Consider the following 21858-nt stretch of genomic DNA (forward strand, 5'->3'; position numbering starts at 1 on the left):
TCGTGGGTATTAGCGATGTGTAAAATTGTAACGTCGCGAATGGGGTTGTCGTGGGTGGTTGGGTTTGTGCAGGGGTGCAGAAACGAAATCGGGGTTGGGGTTTTGTAGTTTTAGAGGGTGTTCGCGTGCGTGGGTGTATTATAACCAATGGGAATTCGAACTGGTGACAGTTCCAACGTCTACAAGCAACTCGGCGCCATCTTGGGTGTCGCAGTTTGACTATCTGTCAGTGTCAGTGTAGCTTTGTAATTAGTCATACGGTGAAAACTACAAAGAAAATTCAGGAAAAGACTGAAAAGTGTTTTAAGTTTAGTTCGGTGCTTGCTGTTGTGTAAAACTCGGCAGCATGTCGCAGCCAATACTACCGATAAAGTTTCAGGAGCACTTGCAGGTAAAACACCGACTGAAAAATACGCCCCTCGGTGTGGCTCCCGTCTGCGGGAGGCGGCGACCCGACGGTCGCCGCGTTTCACTGGCGACCGGTCCCTTTAAGTGATTAACGCAAGTCACGCCGGTTTTTTCTCCCGTTCTAGGCCGCTTTTTCCGTCTAAAATGGTGGCGTTTTTCTGCTTTATTTTTAGACGTTGTTGTGCGGAATCGATTCGGAAACGGCTCCAGAATTGCGCATTTTGGCATTAGCGGCGATCCAGGCCATCGAACGGGTCAATCCTCTCGAATTATCGCCGATTTAATCGATCCCGTCGGGTGACATCTGTTGTTGACACCCACCATTATCGCACAATAATAAATTTTCTATTTTGGACGGGTTGCAGCTGACCAATGTGGGCATCAACGTGGCGAACATCTCGTTCGCGACGCTCACCATGGAGAGCGACAAGTTCATCTGCGTCAGGGAGAAGGTCGGCGACACCTCCCAGGTGGTCATCATCGACATGGCTGACGCTACCAACCCCATCAGGAGGCCCATCACGGCGGAGAGCGCCATCATGAACCCCGCTTCCAAAGTCATAGCCCTCAAGGGCAAGGCAGGCGTCGAGGCGCAGAAGACCCTCCAGATATTCAACATCGAGATGAAGTCCAAGATGAAGGCCCACACCATGACAGAGGACGTCATCTTCTGGAAGTGGATATCGCTCAACACGCTCGCCCTGGTCACCGAGAACTCGGTCTACCACTGGTCCATGGAGGGCGACTCCACGCCAGTCAAGATGTTTGACCGGTAGGGCTCCAGACCCTTTAAACAAGCGCGGTGCGCTTTACGCACCTGTCACGCTGATAAGAGCATGATTGCGCAGGTTTCAGGCCAACAAAACATTTAAAGATTTAAAAGGAATGAGTCATTGTAGCGCGTAATGATTTATGCTGCACAAACGAAAAACAAATTCCCACTGGTACACACCTGCCAGATTAAAATTGAATTTTTTAGCGTTAAGAGTCGAGTTTTTTTTTTTAAATGTTTCGGGTCAAAGATAGCGTGGATTTCCCCAAACAAAAGTTCTGGGAAATTCAAATTGTTACAGATCTACCTCTAGTCACGTCACCGTTTTCGCTCATTTGTCCTAGTTTTCACGTTCAAACATGCACATTTGAATGCTATTTTCCTCACTCGCTATGTTTAATCGGGCGAATAATCGCAAAATGTACAATGTACATTTTTTTGTCTTTTAGTTTTTGCCATTTTTTCCCGAAACCCAAGAAAGATAAATTGATGAAAAATATTTTAAATACACTCGGTCAGTAACTACTTCATTCCCAGTCAAATGTGCCGCCACTGGAAGAGTCGAACATTCAAAATTTCATTTTTTATTGACACAACATTTCAGTGGCGCTCGTTTGCATCTATTGTTCCACAATTTTTTTATCATTTTATTTATTACTATAAGAAAATCAAATCAATAGAAGCAATAGGATGTCTCGACCTTGAGAATCTTTCAGTACTGTTTGTTTCGTCAGAGGTCGCTTTAATCCCACATTTTCAAAAAGCAATTTTACGTCGGCCAATATTAATTGGGATTCTCATTTTAATTACGCTTGACATAATTACTATCCGTCAAAGTGCCAAATATCAGAAACGTTAATTTTTAATATCGTGCGATCCATTGAATTTGTTACTGAAGCTGGCGCCTGAACTGTCAAGGCATGTCTATAGTTTTGAACTATCGCGACAAACGTCACATTTAATGACAATTGTAAAACAGAAAATGGTGAATTTAGGATTCGAGAGATTAAGAGGAAAATTACAATGGTAATGTTTATTTTATTAAACAATGTTACAACATATGCTTAAAATGTTCACCAATTTGTTTTAAGCGCAAACGGGCCCTTCGTTTAACTCCATTGATTCCATTTTGTAACGTGATTTGATTGTTATTGATTTATTTAAATAAGTGTATTGATCCAAAAACATTTGGACTGTCAAAATCAAAATTGCAGTTGTTAGGTTGGTTAAATCACTAGTCATTTTCATATTGCCCGGTTGGTATCTATGATTTTTTTGATTTTTCAAACTATTCATTTGTTTAAATTGACATTGTCAAATAAATTGCAAAATTATTTAAGTGCATTTTGTAAAAAGGTTAAAATGGAAAGTTCAAACGAACTGTGGTGGTTCTATTGGCGCGAGAGAAGAGGGCCATAACAAATTATTATATTATAAAGCCATCCCTTCAACAAAAAACGTTTCTGATTTTAACCCAATTGTGGAGAAACAGCATCTTGCATTGTGAAAATGAAAACCTAATTAAAGCTGATTGGTTAACTATGTGTGGGTATTAAAGATGTTCCACCCAATATATCCTTAGTGGAATCTGACTAAGACAGGTATGGGAAGCGATTTTCAATTTTCGTTATTGTTGAGCTTTTACCGGTTTTCAGTTTGTCGTGTGTCACCTTCTGTTTTTCTTTGTGTTTTTTATAAACTTGATTAAATTGCTCCAGTTGTTTCAAGTGTTCAAAATATTTTTAGTTCAATGATTAAAAAGGAAAACATAACCTAACTCTAGCGAAAATTTTTTTATACCCAAGTATAGTCAAAACAAGCATTTTATTTAAAATTTAATTTTGACAGTCCAGGGGTTTTTTGAATTTACTATACGGCTTCAGTTCCACCGCCAACTTTAATAACAATAACAAACTCAATAGATCACTCGATATATCTTAAAATTTCACATGTTGACAACCGTATAAAACAAAAAGTACCAGAATATAACTCTGCCAGCCTCAGTTTTTATCTAGTGGACTTTTTTTATTTATGACTTTTGTATGTAGTGGGAACACTTACGTAATTTTCTTATAAGTAGGCTTTCTATTCATTTTTTTAGAAGCTGCAAACTTTGACCAGTCATCTGTCATTTACATTTATAGCTGTTTTTGTATTTATGATTTGTTTACATTGCGAACTGTAAACAACACAACCGCGTTTATTTCTTTGATCTTGGCTTTTCTTCGTAAACAATTGCGACATAATAAGATTCTTCATTTAGTTTGCTGCAAAATGTTTTCTCAGCACAACAAATGAGAATAAATTTCTTGTGGCTTGCGTGAAATCGTGCTCCTCCTATTTGATTATCTGTTCAATTTCATTAACGTTACTCTCGCTTCTTCATTTATTACTTTCAAATTTCAAAACCTCCCTCGCGGAAATCGTGTCCCGAGCATGAACAAATGTATTTTCCCTCCCTCGATCTTTGCTTTTCTTTATTATGTCGTAATCAGTTTATTCCCCAAAACTTCCCGGAACAAAATTATACACCACAACGAACGTACTTATCAGATCTGTTGATCCACAAAAAATGTTTTGCTTGGCGTCCCCGTTTATCTCTTTCCGCTACCTAATCTGATTGTTATCTCTGTCCAGCGCGAGCCGGTGATGACTGTGTAATTTTTCTTCAGACATTCATCCCTGAACGGCTGTCAGATCATCAATTACCGCACCGACCCCAAACAGAACTGGCTGTTGTTGGTGGGAATCAGCGCCCAACAGTCCCGCGTCGTGGGGGCCATGCAGCTCTACTCCGTCGAACGAAAGTGTTCCCAGCCGATCGAGGGACACGCCGCCTCCTTCGCCACCTTCAAGATGGAGGGTAACCCCGAAGCGTCGACGTTGTTCTGCTTCGCCGTGAGGACGGCGCAGGGCGGCAAGCTGCACATAATCGAGGTGGGCCAGAGCCCCGCCGGCAACCAGCCCTTCCCCAAGAAGACGGTCGACGTGTTCTTCCCCCCCGAGGCCCAGAACGACTTCCCGGTGGCGATGCAGGTCTCGGCCAAGTACGACGTCATCTACCTGATCACCAAGTACGGCTACATACACATGTACGACATCGAGAGCGCCATCTGCATCTACATGAACCGCATCTCGAGCGAGACCATCTTCGTGACGGCCCCCCACGAGACCACCGGGGGTATAATCGGGGTGAACAGGAGGGGACAGGTGTTGTCGGTGTGCGTCGACGAGGACAACATCATCAGGTACGTCAACCAGATCCTGCACAATTCGGACCTGGCGTTGAGGATAGCGACGAGGAACAACCTTGCCGGGGCGGAGGATCTCTTCGTCAACAAGTTCCAGGTGTTGTTCACCAACGGACAGTACGCCGAAGCGGCGAAGGTGGCGGCGAACGCCCCCAAAGGCATCTTGAGGACGCCGGCCACGATACAGATGTTCCAACAAGTGCCCACTCAAGCGGGCCAGAACAGTCCGCTCTTGCAGTACTTCGGGATCTTGCTCGATCAAGGACAACTCAACAGGTGAGACTCACCACTTCGCCGGTGTTCTTGTTTTAGTCGATCGCTTGCAGGTACGAATCGCTGGAGTTGTGCAAGCCTGTTCTGCTCCAAGGCCGCAAGCAGCTCCTGGAGAAGTGGCTGAAGGAGGACAAGCTCGAGTGTTCTGAAGAGTTGGGCGACTTGGTGAAGCAGGCCGATTCGACTCTGGCCCTGTCGGTGTACTTGCGAGCCAACGTCCCCGCCAAAGTGATCCAGAGCTTCGCCGAGACCGGTCAGTTCCAGAAGATCGTCTTGTACGCCAAGAAGGTGAACTACACCCCCGATTACATCTACTTGTTGCGGTCGGTGATGCGCACCAATCCCGACCAAGGCGCCGCCTTCGCCAGCATGCTCGTCGCCGACGAGGAACCCCTCGCCGACATCAACCAGATCGTCGACATCTTCATGGAGCAGAACATGGTGCAGCAGTGCACCGCGTTCCTCTTGGACGCCCTCAAGAACAACAGACCCACGGAGGGTCACCTCCAGACCAGGCTGTTGGAGATGAATCTGATGTCGGCCCCGCAAGTCGCCGACGCCATCTTGGGCAACAACATGTTCACCCACTACGACAGGGCGCACATCGCGCAGCTGTGCGAGAAAGCGGGGCTGCTGCAGAGGGCGCTGGAGCACTACACAGACCTGTACGACATCAAGCGCGCCGTGGTTCACACCCACCTGCTGCCGATGGAGTGGCTGGTCGGGTTCTTCGGGACCTTGAGCGTCGAGGACAGTCTGGAGTGTCTGAAGGCGATGCTCACCGCCAATATTAGACAGAACCTGCAGATTTGCGTCCAGATCGCGACGAAATACCACGAGCAGCTCACCACCAAAGCTCTGATTGACCTCTTCGAGAGCTTCAAGAGCTACGAGGGTCTCTTCTATTTCCTGGGCTCGATCGTCAACTTCTCCCAAGACCAGGACGTCCACTTCAAGTACATCCAGGCGGCCTGCAAGACCGGCCAAATCAAGGAGGTGGAGCGGATCTGTCGCGAGTCGAACTGCTACAACCCGGAGAGCGTGAAGAACTTCCTGAAGGAGGCCAAGCTGACCGACCAACTCCCGCTGATTATCGTGTGCGACCGCTTCGACTTCGTCCACGACCTGGTTCTCTACTTGTACAGGAACTCTCTGCAGAAATACATCGAGATCTACGTCCAGAAGGTGAATCCCAGCCGGCTGCCCGTCGTGGTGGGCGGCCTGCTCGACGTCGACTGCTCCGAAGACATCATCAAGAACTTGATCCTGGTGGTGCGCGGCCAGTTCTCGACCGACGAGCTCGTCGAGGAGGTTGAGAAGCGCAACCGCCTCAAGCTGCTGCTCCCCTGGCTGGAGAGCCGCGTCCACGAGGGCTGCGTCGAGCCCGCCACTCACAACGCCCTCGCCAAGATCTACATCGATTCGAACAACAACGCCGAGCGGTTCCTCAAGGAGAACCAGTGGTACGACTCGAGGGTGGTGGGGCGCTACTGCGAGAAGCGCGACCCCCACCTCGCCTGCGTGGCCTACGAGCGGGGCCAGTGCGACCGCGAGCTGATCGCCGTCTGCAACGAGAACTCGCTGTTCAAGTCCGAGGCGCGCTACCTGGTGCGCAGGCGCGACCCGGAGCTCTGGGCCGAGGTGCTGCAGGAGAACAACCCCTACAGGCGGCAGCTGATCGACCAGGTGGTCCAGACGGCGCTCAGCGAGACCCAAGACCCCGAAGACATCTCGGTCACGGTGAAGGCGTTCATGACGGCGGACCTGCCCAACGAGTTGATCGAGCTGCTGGAGAAGATCGTCCTGGACAACTCGGTCTTCTCGGACCACCGCAACCTGCAGAACTTGCTGATCCTGACGGCGATCAAAGCCGACGCCACCAGAGTCATGGATTACATCAACCGTTTGGACAACTACGACGCCCCGGACATCGCCAACATCGCCATCAACAACCACCTCTACGAAGAAGCTTTCGCCATATTCAAGAAGTTCGACGTTAACACTTCGGCCATCCAGGTGTTGATCGAACAGGTCAACAATCTGGACCGGGCGTACGAGTTCGCGGAACGGTGCAACGAACCAGCCGTCTGGAGTCAGCTGGCGAAGGCGCAGCTCAACCAGGGAATGGTCAAGGAGGCGATCGACTCGTACATCAAGGCCGACGATCCGTCGGCGTACATGGCCGTGGTGGAGACCGGCTCCAAGAACAACTCCTGGGAGGATCTGGTCAGGTACTTGCAGATGGCGCGCAAGAAGGCGCGAGAGAGCTACATCGAGTCGGAGCTGATCTATTCGTACGCCAAGACCGGGCGTCTCGCCGACCTAGAGGAGTTCATCAGCGGTCCCAACCACGCAGACATACAGAAAATCGGAGACAGGTGTTTCGACGATAAAATGTACGACGCGGCCAAGCTGCTCTACAACAACGTCTCGAATTTCGCTAGGTTGGCGATCACGCTGGTCCATCTGAAGGAGTTCCAGGTGAGCGGAGTGTTGAAATTTTCTTTGCGTTTTCAATAGTACGTATATCTTTGGCAGGGAGCCGTCGACAGCGCCCGCAAGGCCAACAGCACGCGCACCTGGAAGGAGGTGTGCTTCGCGTGCGTCGACGCCGAGGAGTTCCGCCTGGCGCAGATGTGCGGCATGCACATCGTGGTCCACGCCGACGAGCTCCAAGACCTCATCAACTACTACCAGGACCGCGGCTACTTCGAGGAGCTGATCGGGCTGCTGGAGGCGGCGCTGGGTCTGGAGCGCGCCCACATGGGCATGTTCACCGAACTGGCGATCCTCTACTCGAAATACAAGCCGGCGAAGATGCGCGAACACCTGGAGTTGTTCTGGTCGCGCGTTAACATCCCCAAAGTGCTGCGAGCGGCGGAGCAGGCCCACCTCTGGGCCGAACTGGTCTTCCTGTACGACAAGTACGAGGAGTACGACAACGCCGTGCTGGCCATGATGGCGCACCCGACCGAGGCGTGGCGCGAGGGCCACTTCAAGGACATCATCACCAAAGTTGCCAACATCGAGCTCTACTACAAGGCGATACAGTTCTACCTGGACTACAAGCCGCTGCTGCTGAACGACCTGCTGCTGGTGCTGGCGCCGCGGATGGACCACACCAGAGCGGTGGCGTTCTTCGCCAAAACCGGACACTTGCAGCTGGTCAAGTCGTACCTCAGGTCGGTGCAGAATCTGAACAACAAGGCGATCAACGAGGCCCTCAACTCGCTCCTGATCGAGGAAGAGGATTTCCAGGTGAGCACGGCGGCGCCGGTGGCCGCGGTCTAATAGGGTGATGTCGCAGGGTCTGAGGACGTCGATCGACGCCTTCGACAACTTCGACAACATCGGCCTGGCCCAAAAACTGGAGAAACACGAACTGACCGAATTCAGACGCATCGCGGCGTACCTCTACAAAGGCAACAACAGATGGAAGCAGAGCGTCGAGCTGTGCAAGAAGGACCGCCTCTTCAGAGACGCCATGGAGTACACGGCGGAGTCGCGAAACCAGGACCTGGCCGAGGAGTTGCTGGCGTGGTTCCTCGAACGAAAGGCCTACGACTGCTTCTCAGCGTGCCTCTACCAAGTACGCCACCACAAAACTAAAAAAAAACCGTTATTGTTTCGTCTTTGCAGTGTTACGACCTGCTGAGGCCCGACGTCATACTCGAACTGGCCTGGAAGCATAGAATAATGGACCTGGCGATGCCCTACCTGATCCAGGTGACGAGAGAGCTGACCTCCAAAGTGGAGAAACTCGAACAGTCGGACGCACAAAGGCAGAGCGAGGCCGCCGAAGAAACACACAAGCCGATGATGATCAACGAGCCGCAGCTGATGCTGACGGCGGGGCCAGGAATGGGTAAGATCATGTCGATTTTATGTCGCGGAAACATTTTGTGAGGTTATGTGTGCGAAGTAATCGGCGAAGTCAGGTGGAGATTTTGTGAGGTTATGTTTCGTTTGCAGGTATGCCCCCTCAGCAGTACGTACCGGCTCAAGCCTACGCCCAGCCAGCGTACGCCCCGCAGATGCCCTACCCCGGGGCCTACCCTGGCATGTAATATAAGGAGAATTTTAGCGAGCGTTACAATAAATACAAGTTTAGAAGAGGAAATGGTTCAACTGACGCTAATATTAAAAATCTTTTTTTATTTTAATCGCAAAGTCTATTAAAGAAATTTAACGTTATGTAATATATAAAGAGAAACAGTTTGGTTCCGACAACAGCCATTAACTTTACGAATTAGGATAATTCTTTTCGTTTGGTGTCGCTATAAATAGTCACTGTAAGAGTTGTGCAGTGTAGGAGAATTTGTTGATAATTTAAACAAGAAACGGTTAACCAACCCACCCCAAATAACGAAACTGTTGTGTGACATTTTTCGTCGGTTTAGAGGCTTCACTAAAAATAACAGCTAGTTCGTACAAGTTGATTTTGTTGGTTTTTTTATTGAGTATCGTACTATATGATTTTTTTATTTAACGTCCATTGTAAATGTTAGTGTTTTATGAGTAAATTTCTTTTTTGTTATGTCTACATTGCATGGTGGGTGCTTTACGTTATGAATGTACATACTGTAATATGTACCGGGCAAAAAGTACAATGTATATAACCTTTTCGGCTACTTTTAAAACATTTTTTCACCTGCCCACCCACCGATCTACTTTTAGTATGATTATCTATGTTTATCATTCCCATTTATAGTGTTATTTAAAATAAAGTATATGTATTAAGTACCGAATTGTTTAAATTAACTTATACATTAAACAATCGATTGTCGCACGTCTCATTTTGTTTGTAATAGTTGTTTTATTATAATCAGCTAAGAATAAATAAATTACGAGTACTTGCCCATCGCGACGTGTTTGAATTTCGCGCCCCCTCACACTCTTTCCCGTCAACCCGAGCAAACCTGAACCCCCTTTCGGTACCGCACGAGGCTGAAACAACACCGGGAACCCCAAAAATCCATAAAATTAAAAAAAAATCGACACGTCACCACCTAACCTCACTTTTTTGTTTTGATGATTCAGTGCAGTCCGTCAAGTGCAACCAGCAACGATCCGCTCCAAGTCGATTAAAATGGAGAACATAACAGACGTGTACGTGACCGACTACATCCCCACGATCTACACGACTCCTTGCACGATGCGCTACACCCAGAACGGCAAAACCTTGGAACGTGGAATCTTCGCCGAGAGAAACGGAGTCCTGATCATCGTGTACAACAAGACCCAAAACGTACTCACCTTAGTTAGGCAGTTTAGACCGTCCGCTTACTTGAGTTGTATTCCAGAACAAGACCGAAAGGGAGCGATTGATACGGTGAAGTATCCTCCCAAATTGGGGATCACGCTAGAGTTCTGTGCAGGATTGGAGGACAAAAACGCGTCGACCGAACAGATAGCACGGGAGGAGATCTTGGAGGAGTGCGGTTACGACGTCCCCCTCGAGAAACTGGAGAAAGTGGGGACTTTCAAAAATTTGACTGAGACCACAGGGGCAAGGTCCACGCTGTTCTACTGCGAGGTTACGGACGAGATGAGGGTGACGAAAGGGGGTGGAGTCGACGACGAGATCATCGACGTGATAGAGATGCCGGTGGAGAAGGTGGTGGAGTATGCCCGACAGAGCTATGTGAACAGCCCCATGAACTTCATGTACGGACTCCACTGGTTCCTGTACAACAAACGCAAGGTCTAGGCCGAGGGTCGACGGATCTCGTGTACAGAGCGATGAATCGAACCATTCCCAAATAAACAAATTAAAAAATAAATAAATATTGATTCATCTAGTTTGTTTACTTTGATGGTATTGTTGTCGCGTCTCTCTCCCACTTAATGTAACCAGCTGTTCTCGCTCTCTCTGCACTTGTTGCAGACTGCAGAGGCGGCGGTGGCTAGCTGTCAGTCTTCTAGCGTTTGTTTCGTCAGTGGTGGGTGTAATGGCGGCCATTTGGTGCGTGCGTGAGGACAGTTAAAATCGTTAATTGAGCGTAATTGCCGGCCAAGTCTAACCCATGCGGGTGCGGAAATAGCGAAACGTGCGTCAGTGCCTGAAAGTACAAATCCACCATACAGGATGTTTCGGTTTTTGAGCGGCCGAAAAAACCGAACAAACACCCGCACCAACGACACAAAACCCACGAAAATCTCCAACAAGAACCTGATCCAATGCAGAGTGATCCTCCTGGACGGCACGGACCTGTCGGTGGAGCTCTCGGTGAGTCCCTTTCCCGACCCCGTGGGCGATGCCCCAAATTTCAACAATACTGGGAAGTGCGATTAGATCTCGACTTTCTAATTCCCACCGGTGCGTCCCGTTAATTGTTGCAGAAAAAGGCCGAGGCCAGGGACTTGTACGAGCAAGTCTTCTACTCGCTGGACCTGATTGAGAAGGACTATTTCGGGCTGCAGTACACTGACGTCAACCACGTCAAGCACTGGCTGGACCCCACCAAGTCCATCAAGAAACAAATCAAAAGTAACGAATAGAACTCGTTCAGGCACGATTTTCAATTTTTCGTTGCAGTCGGGCCCCCGTACACGTTGAGGCTCAAAGTGAAGTTCTATTCATCTGAGCCCAACAATCTCAGGGAGGAGTTGACGCGGTACCAGTTTTTTTTGCAGCTCAAGTTGGACATTTTGGAGGGAAAGTTGGAGTGCCCCCATCAAATCGATGTGGAATTGGCGGCGCTCGCTCTGCAGTGTAAGTCCCACTGACGGTTTTTTTAAATGGGGGCGATAAGTGCTCATTAATGCCGTCACCGGTTAATTTGAATGACATTTACATATGCGCGCTGATATCAGCAAGGACTAAGTAATCGCAAGTGATAGAATAATGTTGAGGGCGTAGCTTCCGTTCAATTTATTCGGTTTCAGCGGTAAATGAACTTGGGTACTTCGACACTTAAAAATTTAAAAAATGGGAACAATTCACATGAGAATTTGATCTGCAGATCCTGTATTAGGTCCCACGTTGTTGGTAGAAATAATATTGTCATCAGTAAGTTGTTTGTAAACAAGACTGAAGAAAAAAATTTGAAAAAAAAAAATTAACGGAAAGTGGATGTTACATAATGAAGATAAAAATAGCGCGTGGTAAAAAATTATAATAAAATATGCAAATGAAGGAATCAACATGAGACGGTCTAGTTGTGATTTAATGGCGTGAGAAATTGGTGTTTTGTAAGCTCTGGCCCCAGCATTGAAATTTTCCATTTTGGAATTGCTTCACTAAAGAAACATTTCTTTCTCCTACAACGACATAATATTAAAGTTCAAGAGTTGAATAATTTACAGGCGGCACTTTCGAGGTCGTTGTGTCTTTCTTTGAAATGCAAATCGGAGCAAACTTAAAGGTTTTGTTATTTTATCTAGGAAATATGCAAATTTCCCGGCTGAAATATGAAATCCAACTCTGGCTTATCGGGATAACCTGTTTTTGCATAAAAGGTAGTTAAAAATGATGAGTGGCATCTCGTTTTGATCGAAATTGCTTTAGTTTAGTCGTCCGTAAAGTGACTTAAGTCGGTTGTTTGCTTAAATAAAGTTGAGTGATTGATTACAGAGAACAACAAAAAAGAAACAGAAGTAACGAATCTTTCAAGTAAAAATTTGGACATAACGATTTTCGAATGGTTATTTGATCCTCCACGGCGATTATTGTAAGTTTGTGGAAGATCTTTTTGCATTTTTGTTTCTCCAGTATGCTAACCAACTCCAGTTTGTCAAATGGTAGCACATTTTGTAAGCATTTCTAATCCAAAATAATTCTACTATTGTTGTTTTGTTTTACATATTTGTGACTTCTTCAAGTAAAAGATTTTCGGGAACTTTTCTCTCAAAGATGTTAATTTATTTTTCGTGAAAAACGTCAGCCCTGAAGGTAACGAGCGTTCAGAAAAATAATACGTAATCAAGCGAACCGTGCGTTTCTCTCTTACAAACGCAGGTCGACGTTTTAGTCGTATGCTTTGACCATTGACATTTCATTCACGTATTTAACCTCACTTTGTAAATTACGTCATTAATTAAAATAAAAACCATCATTAGCACCAAGGAAAGTGGGAACACTCGTTGGTTGGTTCTAAACAAAACTATTACAAAAGAAATAATCACGCAACTGTTTGTTTGCTGAATAACCGACGATTAAGGTAAAATCTATTCAAAAATCAAAAAACCACCAAAGTCGCATTTTCCTCGATAATTACTATCGGCAACGCTGTCTAGTGTAAAATTTGGTGAGACTTGTAATTTTGAGGTTGAATGTTTATTGTGTCTTGTTTTTCTGGACATGTTTAAGTAAAAATAATAAGAATCAATAAATAAATGAAACGTGCTGCTAATAAAACAATATGAACGAAATTCAAAGCAATTGAATTTTATTTTCAGTCAAATATATGTCATAATTTATAGTTACCAACATAGTAGGTATGAAAAAATATCTACCTAGGGTTTTTTAAATTTTACCAACCTAAAGCAACAGGTGGTGGTTTTTTGATTTTTGAATAGACTTTATGAATAAATTAGTTGCACTTTTAGAGGAATAAAAAATAAATGAAAAAGTAAACAAAAAGTTAAATTCAAAGCAACAAAATTTATCGTAAAATAATAAATTTAAGTGGAAAAAAAACTGTTGATTACTTAATCTCAAACTAGAAAATAATTAGAAAGTTGACGTCATTTAATTTTTTTTTTTTCGAAAAATGAAAGGTTTAAAAAAACAAATGGTTACATCGTTTAATGCGGCGATTATGTGAAGTGTGTCAAAGATATCGTTGCTTTTTTGTTTCGTTGGTAAGTATGCTAACCAACTTCGGGTTGTTAAGTGGCACATTTCTTTTTAAGCTTTTCTTCACGATTTATTTGTATTTTCAAAAATTGCTCGAAAATATTTTTTTCTGGATCGTCATTCCATTCTAAATACAGGGTGATTTATAATAGGCGTGAAAAATTTTGACATCGTGTTCCGGAAGTCATTTTAAGAAAAATATTTTTAACAACTGTTATAGGCAATATTTTTTATAGTAATTTATTTTTCTAGTAATCTATTTTTTAAACTTGCTTTTTGATAATTATTTCAATAAAATTTAAATCTGATGAACTGTCGCGAGCAATAAATTTTGGTCGTCAATGTCATTTCAAAATTTGGTTAGATTGCCACAGATTTAAAAAAAATTCCCTGCCTAGTTATGCCCATGTCAACAAAGTGGCAAAAAAATGAGAACAAAATGACAATGTCATACAACAACATAATGATAGGTTATGATATTTACGACTGTTTTACAATGGAGTATTTTCGATTGTGTCAAAGAATGACCTTGACGACCAAAATTTATTGCTCGCGACTGTAGTTCTCTAAACAGAATAGGACCTATATTTATGTAACATTTTTTTCTTAAAATGACTTCCTGAACACGATGTCATAGTTATTTATTTAACGAGTTCGTGTGTAATTTTGGCTTTTTTTGGCATGAGTGGACCAGTTTAAAACTCGAGTGAAACGAGAGTTTTAAAGGTCCACGAGTGCCAAAAAAAGCCCAAATTACACAAGAACGAGTTGAATACAACGTTTTTTTGTTCGACGAGCCCCTTAAAGGCTCCAAATCGCTAAAAATCTTTAAAATTAGCTTGACGTTTCGTTTTGACAAGTTGTCAAATTTATCAAAATGCGTTCACACAGGAGAAAATTCTCAAATTCTGACAGTGTCGAACAAAAAAAGTTTTTTACACCTATTATAAATCACCCTGTATAGCCGTTGAAATATATAGAGTGTTTGTTAAACAGTAGGTTGACCGAAAAATAATTACTTCGTACACATAACCGAGTTGAAATTTTTTTCAGTGTAGCATAACGCTGGTGTTGATAATAACAAACAATTTTGTATTTGTTAAGTGTTCAGATCCTCTTCGTACATTGGCCTCGTCAAGGTATCAATTATTTTTTCTTTCAATGATGGTAATTTATAAAACGACATTTGCATTTTTGACGGACGGAAAGTGAATTAAAAAAATGAAAGAGATCGAGAGCAAATTAAAATTCTCAGCTCAACTGATGTTTGATCGTTACTGGAATAGATAATAAGAAAAAGAAAAGAATGTATGTAATGAATTTGTTTATTATTATAATTGCTTTGTTTGATGGATCAGCCGAGCTGGGCGACTACGACGAGACCCAGCACACCGCCGCCACCGTCTCCGAGTTCCGCTTCGTCCCGAACCAAACGGAAGAGCTGGAGATCGAGATCCTGGAGGAATTCAAGAAGCTCCGCGGCCTGACGCCCGCCCAAGCCGAACTCAGCTACTTGAACAAGGCGAAATGGTTGGAAATGTACGGCGTGGACATGCACACCGTCCTCGGCAAAGACGGCATGGAGTACCGACTGGGCCTGACCCCCACCGGAATCCTGGTCTTCGAGGGCCTCCAAAAGATCGGTCTGTTCTTCTGGCCCAAAATCGGAAAGCTCAACTTCAAGAAGAAGAAACTCACCTTGGTCGTCGTCGAGGACGACGACCAAGGCCGCGAACAAGAGCACACGTTCGTCTTCCGTTTGCACAACGAGAAGGCGTGCAAGCACCTGTGGAAGTGCGCCATCGAGCACCACGCCTTTTTCCGGTTGCGAGCCCCGGTCAAGGGACCCTCCGCCAGACAGAACTTCTTCAGGATGGGCTCCAGGTTCAGGTATTCGGGCAGGACGGAGTACCAGAGCACGCACCACAACAAGCCTCGGCGGAGCGTCCAGCTGGAGAGGAGGCCCAGTCAGAGGTACGGAAGGAGGCAGAGTCACGTGCTGCGAGAGAGACAGAAGCTGCAGCAGACCGGCGAGCCGGAGAAGAACGCCGCGGAGACGATACAGCCGAGTTCGAGCCGGTGCAGCGAACGATCGACCAAATCGAACGCGACCACGACGACGGAGAACGACCCGTTGTACTGCAAGGTCAACGAGGAGGCGGCCGCGAAAGCGAACGCGGGGCCGGAATCCTTGGGACTCGCGAGCCAGAGCAGCTTCGGGAAAGGGTCGGTGGGGCAGAATTCGTTCGGGAAGGGGTCGGTGGGGTGCAGCTCGTCCTACAGGTGAGTCAGTGGCGATGCAAGGGAGAGAGAATAAACGCGTGTTGGTTTCAGCCCCGTCTTGTCGACCGGCAGCAAAAACGGGACGCTGAAGAGGAAAGCCACGACCCCGACCAGTCCGACGCCGTCGAATACCGACAGCCAGCTCGACTTCCTGCTGAAGAGTTTGGCCAAAGAGGCCTTCAGCGGGATACAGAGGGACGAGGCGAGGAACGAGATCAACAGGGATACGAAAGACGAGGAGACGAAAGCCCTCCCGGCGGAGATCCCGAACAACATCGCCAAGTACTCGAATACGGCGAAGCCGCTGCCCCCGGGACAAATCAAATGTAACATACTCAAAGGTGAGTCGCGCGCCGGTGAAGACGAAACATCGTCGAGCGTTTGTTCGTTGCAGCCAAACTGGAGGAGGAGCTGGGTTCGTCCGTGGTCACCAAGCTGACGAACCAGATGTTCGTGGCGGCGGCGAACAACGACGAGGCCAACCTGAACTCGCTGAACGCGGCGACGTTCGTCTCAGTGGTGAGTGCCCGATCTCGACTCGCTTGTTTGTTCGGCTTGATGTGTCCGTCTGCTTGTCTAATGCGTGGTTTTGTTTTTCTCCCCCGCTTGTCCCGTAACAGGGTGGCGACAAACTGACCCTGTCCGTGACCGGTCCCACTAACACCAACCCCGTCATCACGAATTCCGTGCTGAAATCCCCCAAGCTCGACAACGAGCTGACCGACCGGAAGCGGTGCGCCACCCCCGTCACCGTGACCTTCTTCGGCCACAACGACAGCGGCAAGCTGGAGAAGGTCATGTTGAACACCGGCGACAAACAGCCGCTCAGCCTGTTGAGCACGACCGACTCGCAGGTCAGCGACGGCGAGTCGAGCGTCTCGACGAACAACTCGAATCCGTTCGCGACCTACACGCCGGAAAGCACCAATCCCTTCCAAGGCCCTCCCAATCCCTTCTTCCTGGCCAACAACCCGTTTAGGAACGAGGAGGAGAGGGTCGACGACAACGGGTCGGAGGCGGACGGTTCGAACAAGGTCAGTAGGTGGCGCTTGTGCATGTTTTTGGCTAAGTGTCGGTCGGTCGCGCTCGAGTCGGGATCACGTTCGGTTGTGTTTCTGCAGCAGGTCGACGAGGACAAGTTGTCGCCCACCACCGTTACACCCTCCTTGAGCAAACTGTCACCGTGGTTGGTGTCGCAGGAGGTCGTTTCGTCGCCGGTCTCGAAGGTGAACACGACCGAAACGACCATCATCCGTAAGTCGGTCATCACGACGCAGCTCTAAAACGGACCTGGTGCTTTTCTCTGTTATACAATGTGATAAAAAAGCCTCTCGCAATATTTTAAGTACTTAAAATATGTTTTTATTAATATTATTATTATTTTGTATATAACGAGGTTCTACGATTGATTTTTATTAGGTTAGATGTTTTTAATTATTTTTTTTTTAATCATGCATTTTAGCACTAATTCCATTTTCGTAGACTGTGCCTTCTCAGTATTTCACACATTTCCATTAACTAAAATCCATTCGAAAAAATCAAAAAACCACCACCTGTTGCTTTAGGTTGGTAAAATTTAAAAAACCCTAGGTAGATATTTTTTCATCCTATGTTGGTAACTATAAATTATGACATTTATTTGATTCAAAATAAAATTCAATTGCTTTGAATTTCGTTCATATTGTTTTATTAGCAGCACGTTTCATTTATTTATTGATTCTTATTATTTTTACTTAAACATGCCCAGAAAAACAAGACACTTAACAAACATTTAACCTCAAAAGTTGCCGATAGTAATTATCGAGGAAAATGCGACGTTGGTGGTTTTTTGATTTTTGAATGAACTTTAACTCGAGGACCAATTTTTTTACAATCGAGACGAAATTTTATAAAAGTGCCATCAGTTTTTATTTTAGAGAATGAAAGAGAGAGTCCTTTTTTATACGATTTACGACCACTCCGTCCCCTTTTTGAAATTATATTGTCTTTATGATTCAAATAAATATTTATACATGTTAGGTTGGTGTGTCTACCTTCGAATCCTTCGCAGAAACATCAACAACAACACCGTACATTTTAAAACTTTTATTAAAAACTCGGATCAAAATAATAAATACTACTTGTCATACCAGAACTGTTATCTGAACACTTTGTCTAACGGTAATAAAACAAAAAGCGACTAGCTGTGTTATGGATGAGAGTTAAATAAGTACAAACAATTGCCACCGACCGTTTTGAAGTAATAGTAAAATAGCACCTTGACAGCAGCATCATTGGTAATGACATCGAATCGGTAAAAAATCCTAAATTACGTTATAAAAAGCTAAAATTATCACCGAGGATGAGTTATTAAAGCAGCTTGTGACTGTACAAAACTGTCATATCACAAATCCAGAAACCTGTATTTCGGTTACGGTTAACGATATTCTTAATTGGCTATACGGGGTGCGCCCCGTTGTTCATTGCTCGTAGTGTATATGAAAATTTAAGGCTGCGTTACTGTTGTACTGGCACGTGTAGGTGTCTTTGGATTGTACATTCGATTCGGGGAGATTCTGCAGTATCAGGGCCAAGCACTGGGCCACGTTGATGTTGGGGGCGCAGCACAGCGCCGGAGTCAGACCCTCGTTGTCGACGGCCGAGACGGAAGCCCCTTTTTGGAGGAGTTCTTTGGTGACGTCGACGAGACCGTTGCGCGACGACAAGTGAAGCGCCCTGCGGGACATATTCGAGTAAACCGCGTCACAGACAGGTGCAGACTCACGTTTTGCCGTCGTTGTTGGCGGCGTTGACGAGCGCGCCGTCGTCGCCGTTCTCTAGGAGCAACAGAGCGATGTGGTTGTGCTTGCGGTAGCAGGCCCAGTGGAGGGCGGTGTTGCCTTGTCTGTCTTGGGCGGTCCTGTCGACGTCGCCGCTCCCCAACAGGTACTCTGCAATCGACGGTTCATTTCTCTCGGCGCGAACAGGATTTGCGCTGGCGATTACCTACGAAAGCGGCCTGTCCGTATTGGGCCGCGGCGATCAGCGGTGTCCGTCCGTCCTCGTCGGAAGCCCTGACGTCGCCCCCTTTCTGGATCAGCAGCTTGGCGCACTCGACGTGGCCGTGCAGGGCGGCGATGTGGAGAGGCGTGCGGTCGCGGGAGTCCTTCAGCTGGGCGATGGAGCTTCCGAATTTGACCAACAATAATTCCAGGCAGCGTTCCGAACCGGCGAAACTGCAACAAATCGAATCAAAACGGGGTTTGCCTCTCCGGTCGGGCGAAATTACGCCGAGCAGTGGGCAGCCGAGAACGGGTTGCCCTCCAACTTGTCGAAGACGTTGTTTTCCAGGAGAAACTCGACGCAGTTGGCGTTACCTGAAGCGAAAATGAGATCAGTGGCGAGTCCGCGAAAGCAACTGTACTGACCGTTGTAGCAGGCCCAGTGCAGCGCCGAGCACTCTTGACCGTCCAAAAGCGAGATGTCTTTCTCGGTCAGATAGGCGAGGATCGTTTGCAAACACACCAAGTGTCCGCACGCCGCCGCCAGATGGAGCACGCTCTTGCCGTGGACGTCCACGCTGTCGACTTTAGCGTTGTTGGTCAGCAACAGCTGGACCATGCTGTTCTGGCCCGTTACCACCTGCAAACGGTACTTGAGCGGGTGGGACCTGCGAGTTGGGGACTTACGGCTCGGAACAGGCAGGAATGTCGGTCGTCGTCGACGACGTTGGGGTCGGCGCCGCACTTGAGCAGCGTCTGGACGCACTCTATGTGATTCCCGGAGACCGCGAGCATCAGAGCTGTACGCTTGAGGGCGTCGTGCATGTTGATCACGTTCTTCTCTTCGCTGTTGTGCAAGAGGAGAGTCAGACAGGGGGAGTGTCCGTTCTTGGCGCTGTAGTGGATCGCCGTCATCCCGTTGATGCTGTCCCGGAGGGCCACCTTGGCGCCGAACCTGAGCAAAATGTGGACGCACTGGACGTGGCCTTCGCGCGCCGCCAGGATCAGGGGGGTTAGCCCATGTTCGGTTTGCAGATTGACGTCGTGGTAGTAACTCAATATTGCACGCATGACATTGATGTTGCCCAGTTTGGCCTGAAAAGTGACATTCCTAAATCTTACCAACCAAAATTTCTGGGGAATTTTCACTGCCAACTGTTGACAGATCACGTACGGCTAGATGCAGCGGAGTCACGTCCGGCATGTCCGCCTGTTGGAAAATTGTCGAATTCTCGATGACCCCCAAGAGGCGACTCACTCCGGCGATGTTGCCCCCGGCCATTGCGTAATGAAGCGGGGTGAATCCCCGCCGGTCTTTGACGAAGGGGTCCGCCTTGTGCTGGATGAGGTACTCGATGCACTTGCCCTCGGTGTCGTAACCGCAAGCCAGGTGCAAAGGGGTGCACCCCTCCATGTCGACGGAGTTCGTGGGGCTGCCTATACCCACCAGAGTGAAGATGCACTGGTAGTGACCTTGAGAGGCGGCGTAGTGCAACGGGAGGCGTCCTATGTTGTCCTTGATTTGGAAATCTGCGCCGTTGCTCACCAACAAATCGAGACACTCCACTGAGCTGAAATTTTGCGTCAGCGTCAGCGATCGACCCTCCCATTTACGGGCACTTACCCCCTGTAGGCGGCGCAATGCGTTGGGGTCTTCCCCGAGTCGTCCAACGCGTTCAGATCTACTTTAGCTTGGAGGAGTTTCCTGCAACACTCCACATACCCCGCCAGGCAACACATGTGGAGGGGTAGACGCCCTTCGTAGCCCTTCTGCGACGGGTTGGCCCCGTACGACAGCAGAGTGTTGGTGAGGAGGTCGTGTCCGTAGCGAGCGGCGATATGCAAAGGGGTGCAATCGTTTTTGTCGGGGCAGTCGATAGTGGCCCCCTTGTCGATCAAAATCTTGCTCCGGGTGAACCTCCCGTGAATTGCCGTCATGTGAAGAGGGGTCCTCCCGTCTAGACTTTGTCGATTGATGTCGACCTTCTGGGTCAACAAGAGCATCATACAGTCGACCCCGTACGTGCTGACCGCAGCGATATGCAGGGGAGTCTGCCCCCGATAGTTCATAGCTTCGATGTCAGCCCCCGAATTGATCAACTCTTGGCATACCAAATGGTGACCGTTGAGACACGCTATATGCAAAGGGGTGTTCCCGAAGACATTTTGCGCATTCACGTCGGCCCCACTGCCGATCAAAATCCGACTGACCGTATCGATCCCCCCCGCCGCCGCCACGTGCAGCGGCGTGTACTGGTTCCTGTCTTTGGCGTTGATGTCCGCCTTGTATTTCAGCAACAGTTCGACGGTGTCGGCGTGCCCCATTTGTACAGCGCAGTGCAGCGGCCGACAGTCTTTCTTGTCGTACGCGTTGACGATGCAGCCCCGCGAAATGAGCATCTCAGCGCTGTCGGTGTGGCCATTGTAGGCGGCGTGATGCAGCGCCGTCCGCCCCGCCCTGTCGGTCACGTTGGGATTGGGCACGTGACTCAGCAACTGCTCGATGCACTCGTAGGCGCCGTTTCCGGCGGCCACGTGCAACGGGGTCTGCCAGAGCTTGTCGCGCGCGTTCACTTCCGCCTGGTAGGTCAACAGGACGGAAACCGTCTCGCTCGAGCCGATCGAGCAGGCGCGGTGCAGCGGCGTTATCCATTTGCTGTCTTTGGCGTTGACTCGGGCCCCGTTGGATAGGAGAACGGAGGCTATCGTCGCGTCGCCTTTGAACGCGGCGGCGTGCAGGGGCGTCCGCTTATCGCAGTCTAAACAGTTCACATCCTGTTTGAATTTGATCAGGTCTTTAATTCTTTCCGGTTCGCCGCCTACGAATATCGCCTGGACGATGGGGGGCTAATAACATGGATTACGACATAACCTCAACAATCCCAACGGACTCACCTGTTCTTCAAGCTGTAGTATCACCATTGTCGTGTCTGAAGACTAGAAGTTCCATTAAATCATAATTGAGATTCTAAATCATTCTAATAAATAAAATATTTTATTTACGTAAAACAAACGTCAAAATAATGTCACGGCCGCCAACTAACGGTTGGCAGCAATGGCGGTCACGAGAGAGCGAGTCCGAGCTATCAA

At 47.5% G+C, this 21858-nt stretch overlaps 4 protein-coding genes across 8 annotated transcripts; 3 read left to right on the plus strand and 1 right to left on the minus strand.

The window, feature by feature from the left end:
• The first annotated feature begins 183 nt into the window (after positions 1-183).
• Chc (clathrin heavy chain) lies at positions 184-9567 on the plus strand. Its single transcript, XM_069046026.1, has 8 exons — positions 184-391; positions 774-1180; positions 3853-4707; positions 4758-7185; positions 7243-7962; positions 8012-8293; positions 8344-8569; positions 8677-9567. The coding sequence occupies exons 1-8, from the start codon at positions 347-349 to the stop codon at positions 8769-8771; spliced, it is 5058 nt and encodes a 1685-aa protein (XP_068902127.1). The 5' UTR covers positions 184-346; the 3' UTR covers positions 8772-9567.
• Positions 9568-9644: 77 nt separating this feature from the next.
• On the plus strand, positions 9645-10501 carry LOC138129753 (uridine diphosphate glucose pyrophosphatase NUDT14-like). The gene has a single exon (XM_069046057.1). The coding sequence runs from the start codon at positions 9794-9796 to the stop codon at positions 10412-10414; it is 621 nt and encodes a 206-aa protein (XP_068902158.1). The 5' UTR covers positions 9645-9793; the 3' UTR covers positions 10415-10501.
• Positions 10502-10622: 121 nt separating this feature from the next.
• On the plus strand, positions 10623-17805 carry yrt (erythrocyte membrane protein band 4.1-like yurt). 5 transcript variants are annotated; one of them, XM_069046036.1, is made up of 8 exons: positions 10623-10933; positions 11047-11194; positions 11243-11419; positions 14863-15787; positions 15839-16128; positions 16182-16306; positions 16408-16821; positions 16909-17805. In XM_069046036.1, the coding sequence occupies exons 1-8, from the start codon at positions 10793-10795 to the stop codon at positions 17068-17070; spliced, it is 2382 nt and encodes a 793-aa protein (XP_068902137.1). In that variant the 5' UTR covers positions 10623-10792; the 3' UTR covers positions 17071-17805. The 5 variants fall into 5 exon arrangements, with proteins under 5 accessions (XP_068902137.1, XP_068902138.1, XP_068902136.1 ...); XM_069046037.1 differs by having other exon boundaries at positions 16912-17805; XM_069046035.1 differs by having other exon boundaries at positions 16408-17805.
• Positions 17806-17857: 52 nt separating this feature from the next.
• Positions 17858-21825, minus strand: LOC138129740 (serine/threonine-protein phosphatase 6 regulatory ankyrin repeat subunit A-like). Its single transcript, XM_069046034.1, has 9 exons — positions 21664-21825; positions 20393-21615; positions 19943-20339; positions 19456-19863; positions 19195-19408; positions 19056-19143; positions 18773-19002; positions 18552-18717; positions 17858-18502 (listed from the first exon to the last, which is right to left on the minus strand). The coding sequence occupies exons 1-9, from the start codon at positions 21688-21690 to the stop codon at positions 18247-18249; spliced, it is 3009 nt and encodes a 1002-aa protein (XP_068902135.1). The 5' UTR covers positions 21691-21825; the 3' UTR covers positions 17858-18246.
• Between the last annotated feature and the right edge of the window lie 33 nt (positions 21826-21858).

The sequence above is a fragment of the Tenebrio molitor genome, chromosome 4 (genome assembly GCF_963966145.1).
Source record: "Tenebrio molitor chromosome 4, icTenMoli1.1, whole genome shotgun sequence".
In the NCBI taxonomy this organism is placed as follows: Eukaryota; Metazoa; Arthropoda; class Insecta; order Coleoptera; family Tenebrionidae; genus Tenebrio; species Tenebrio molitor.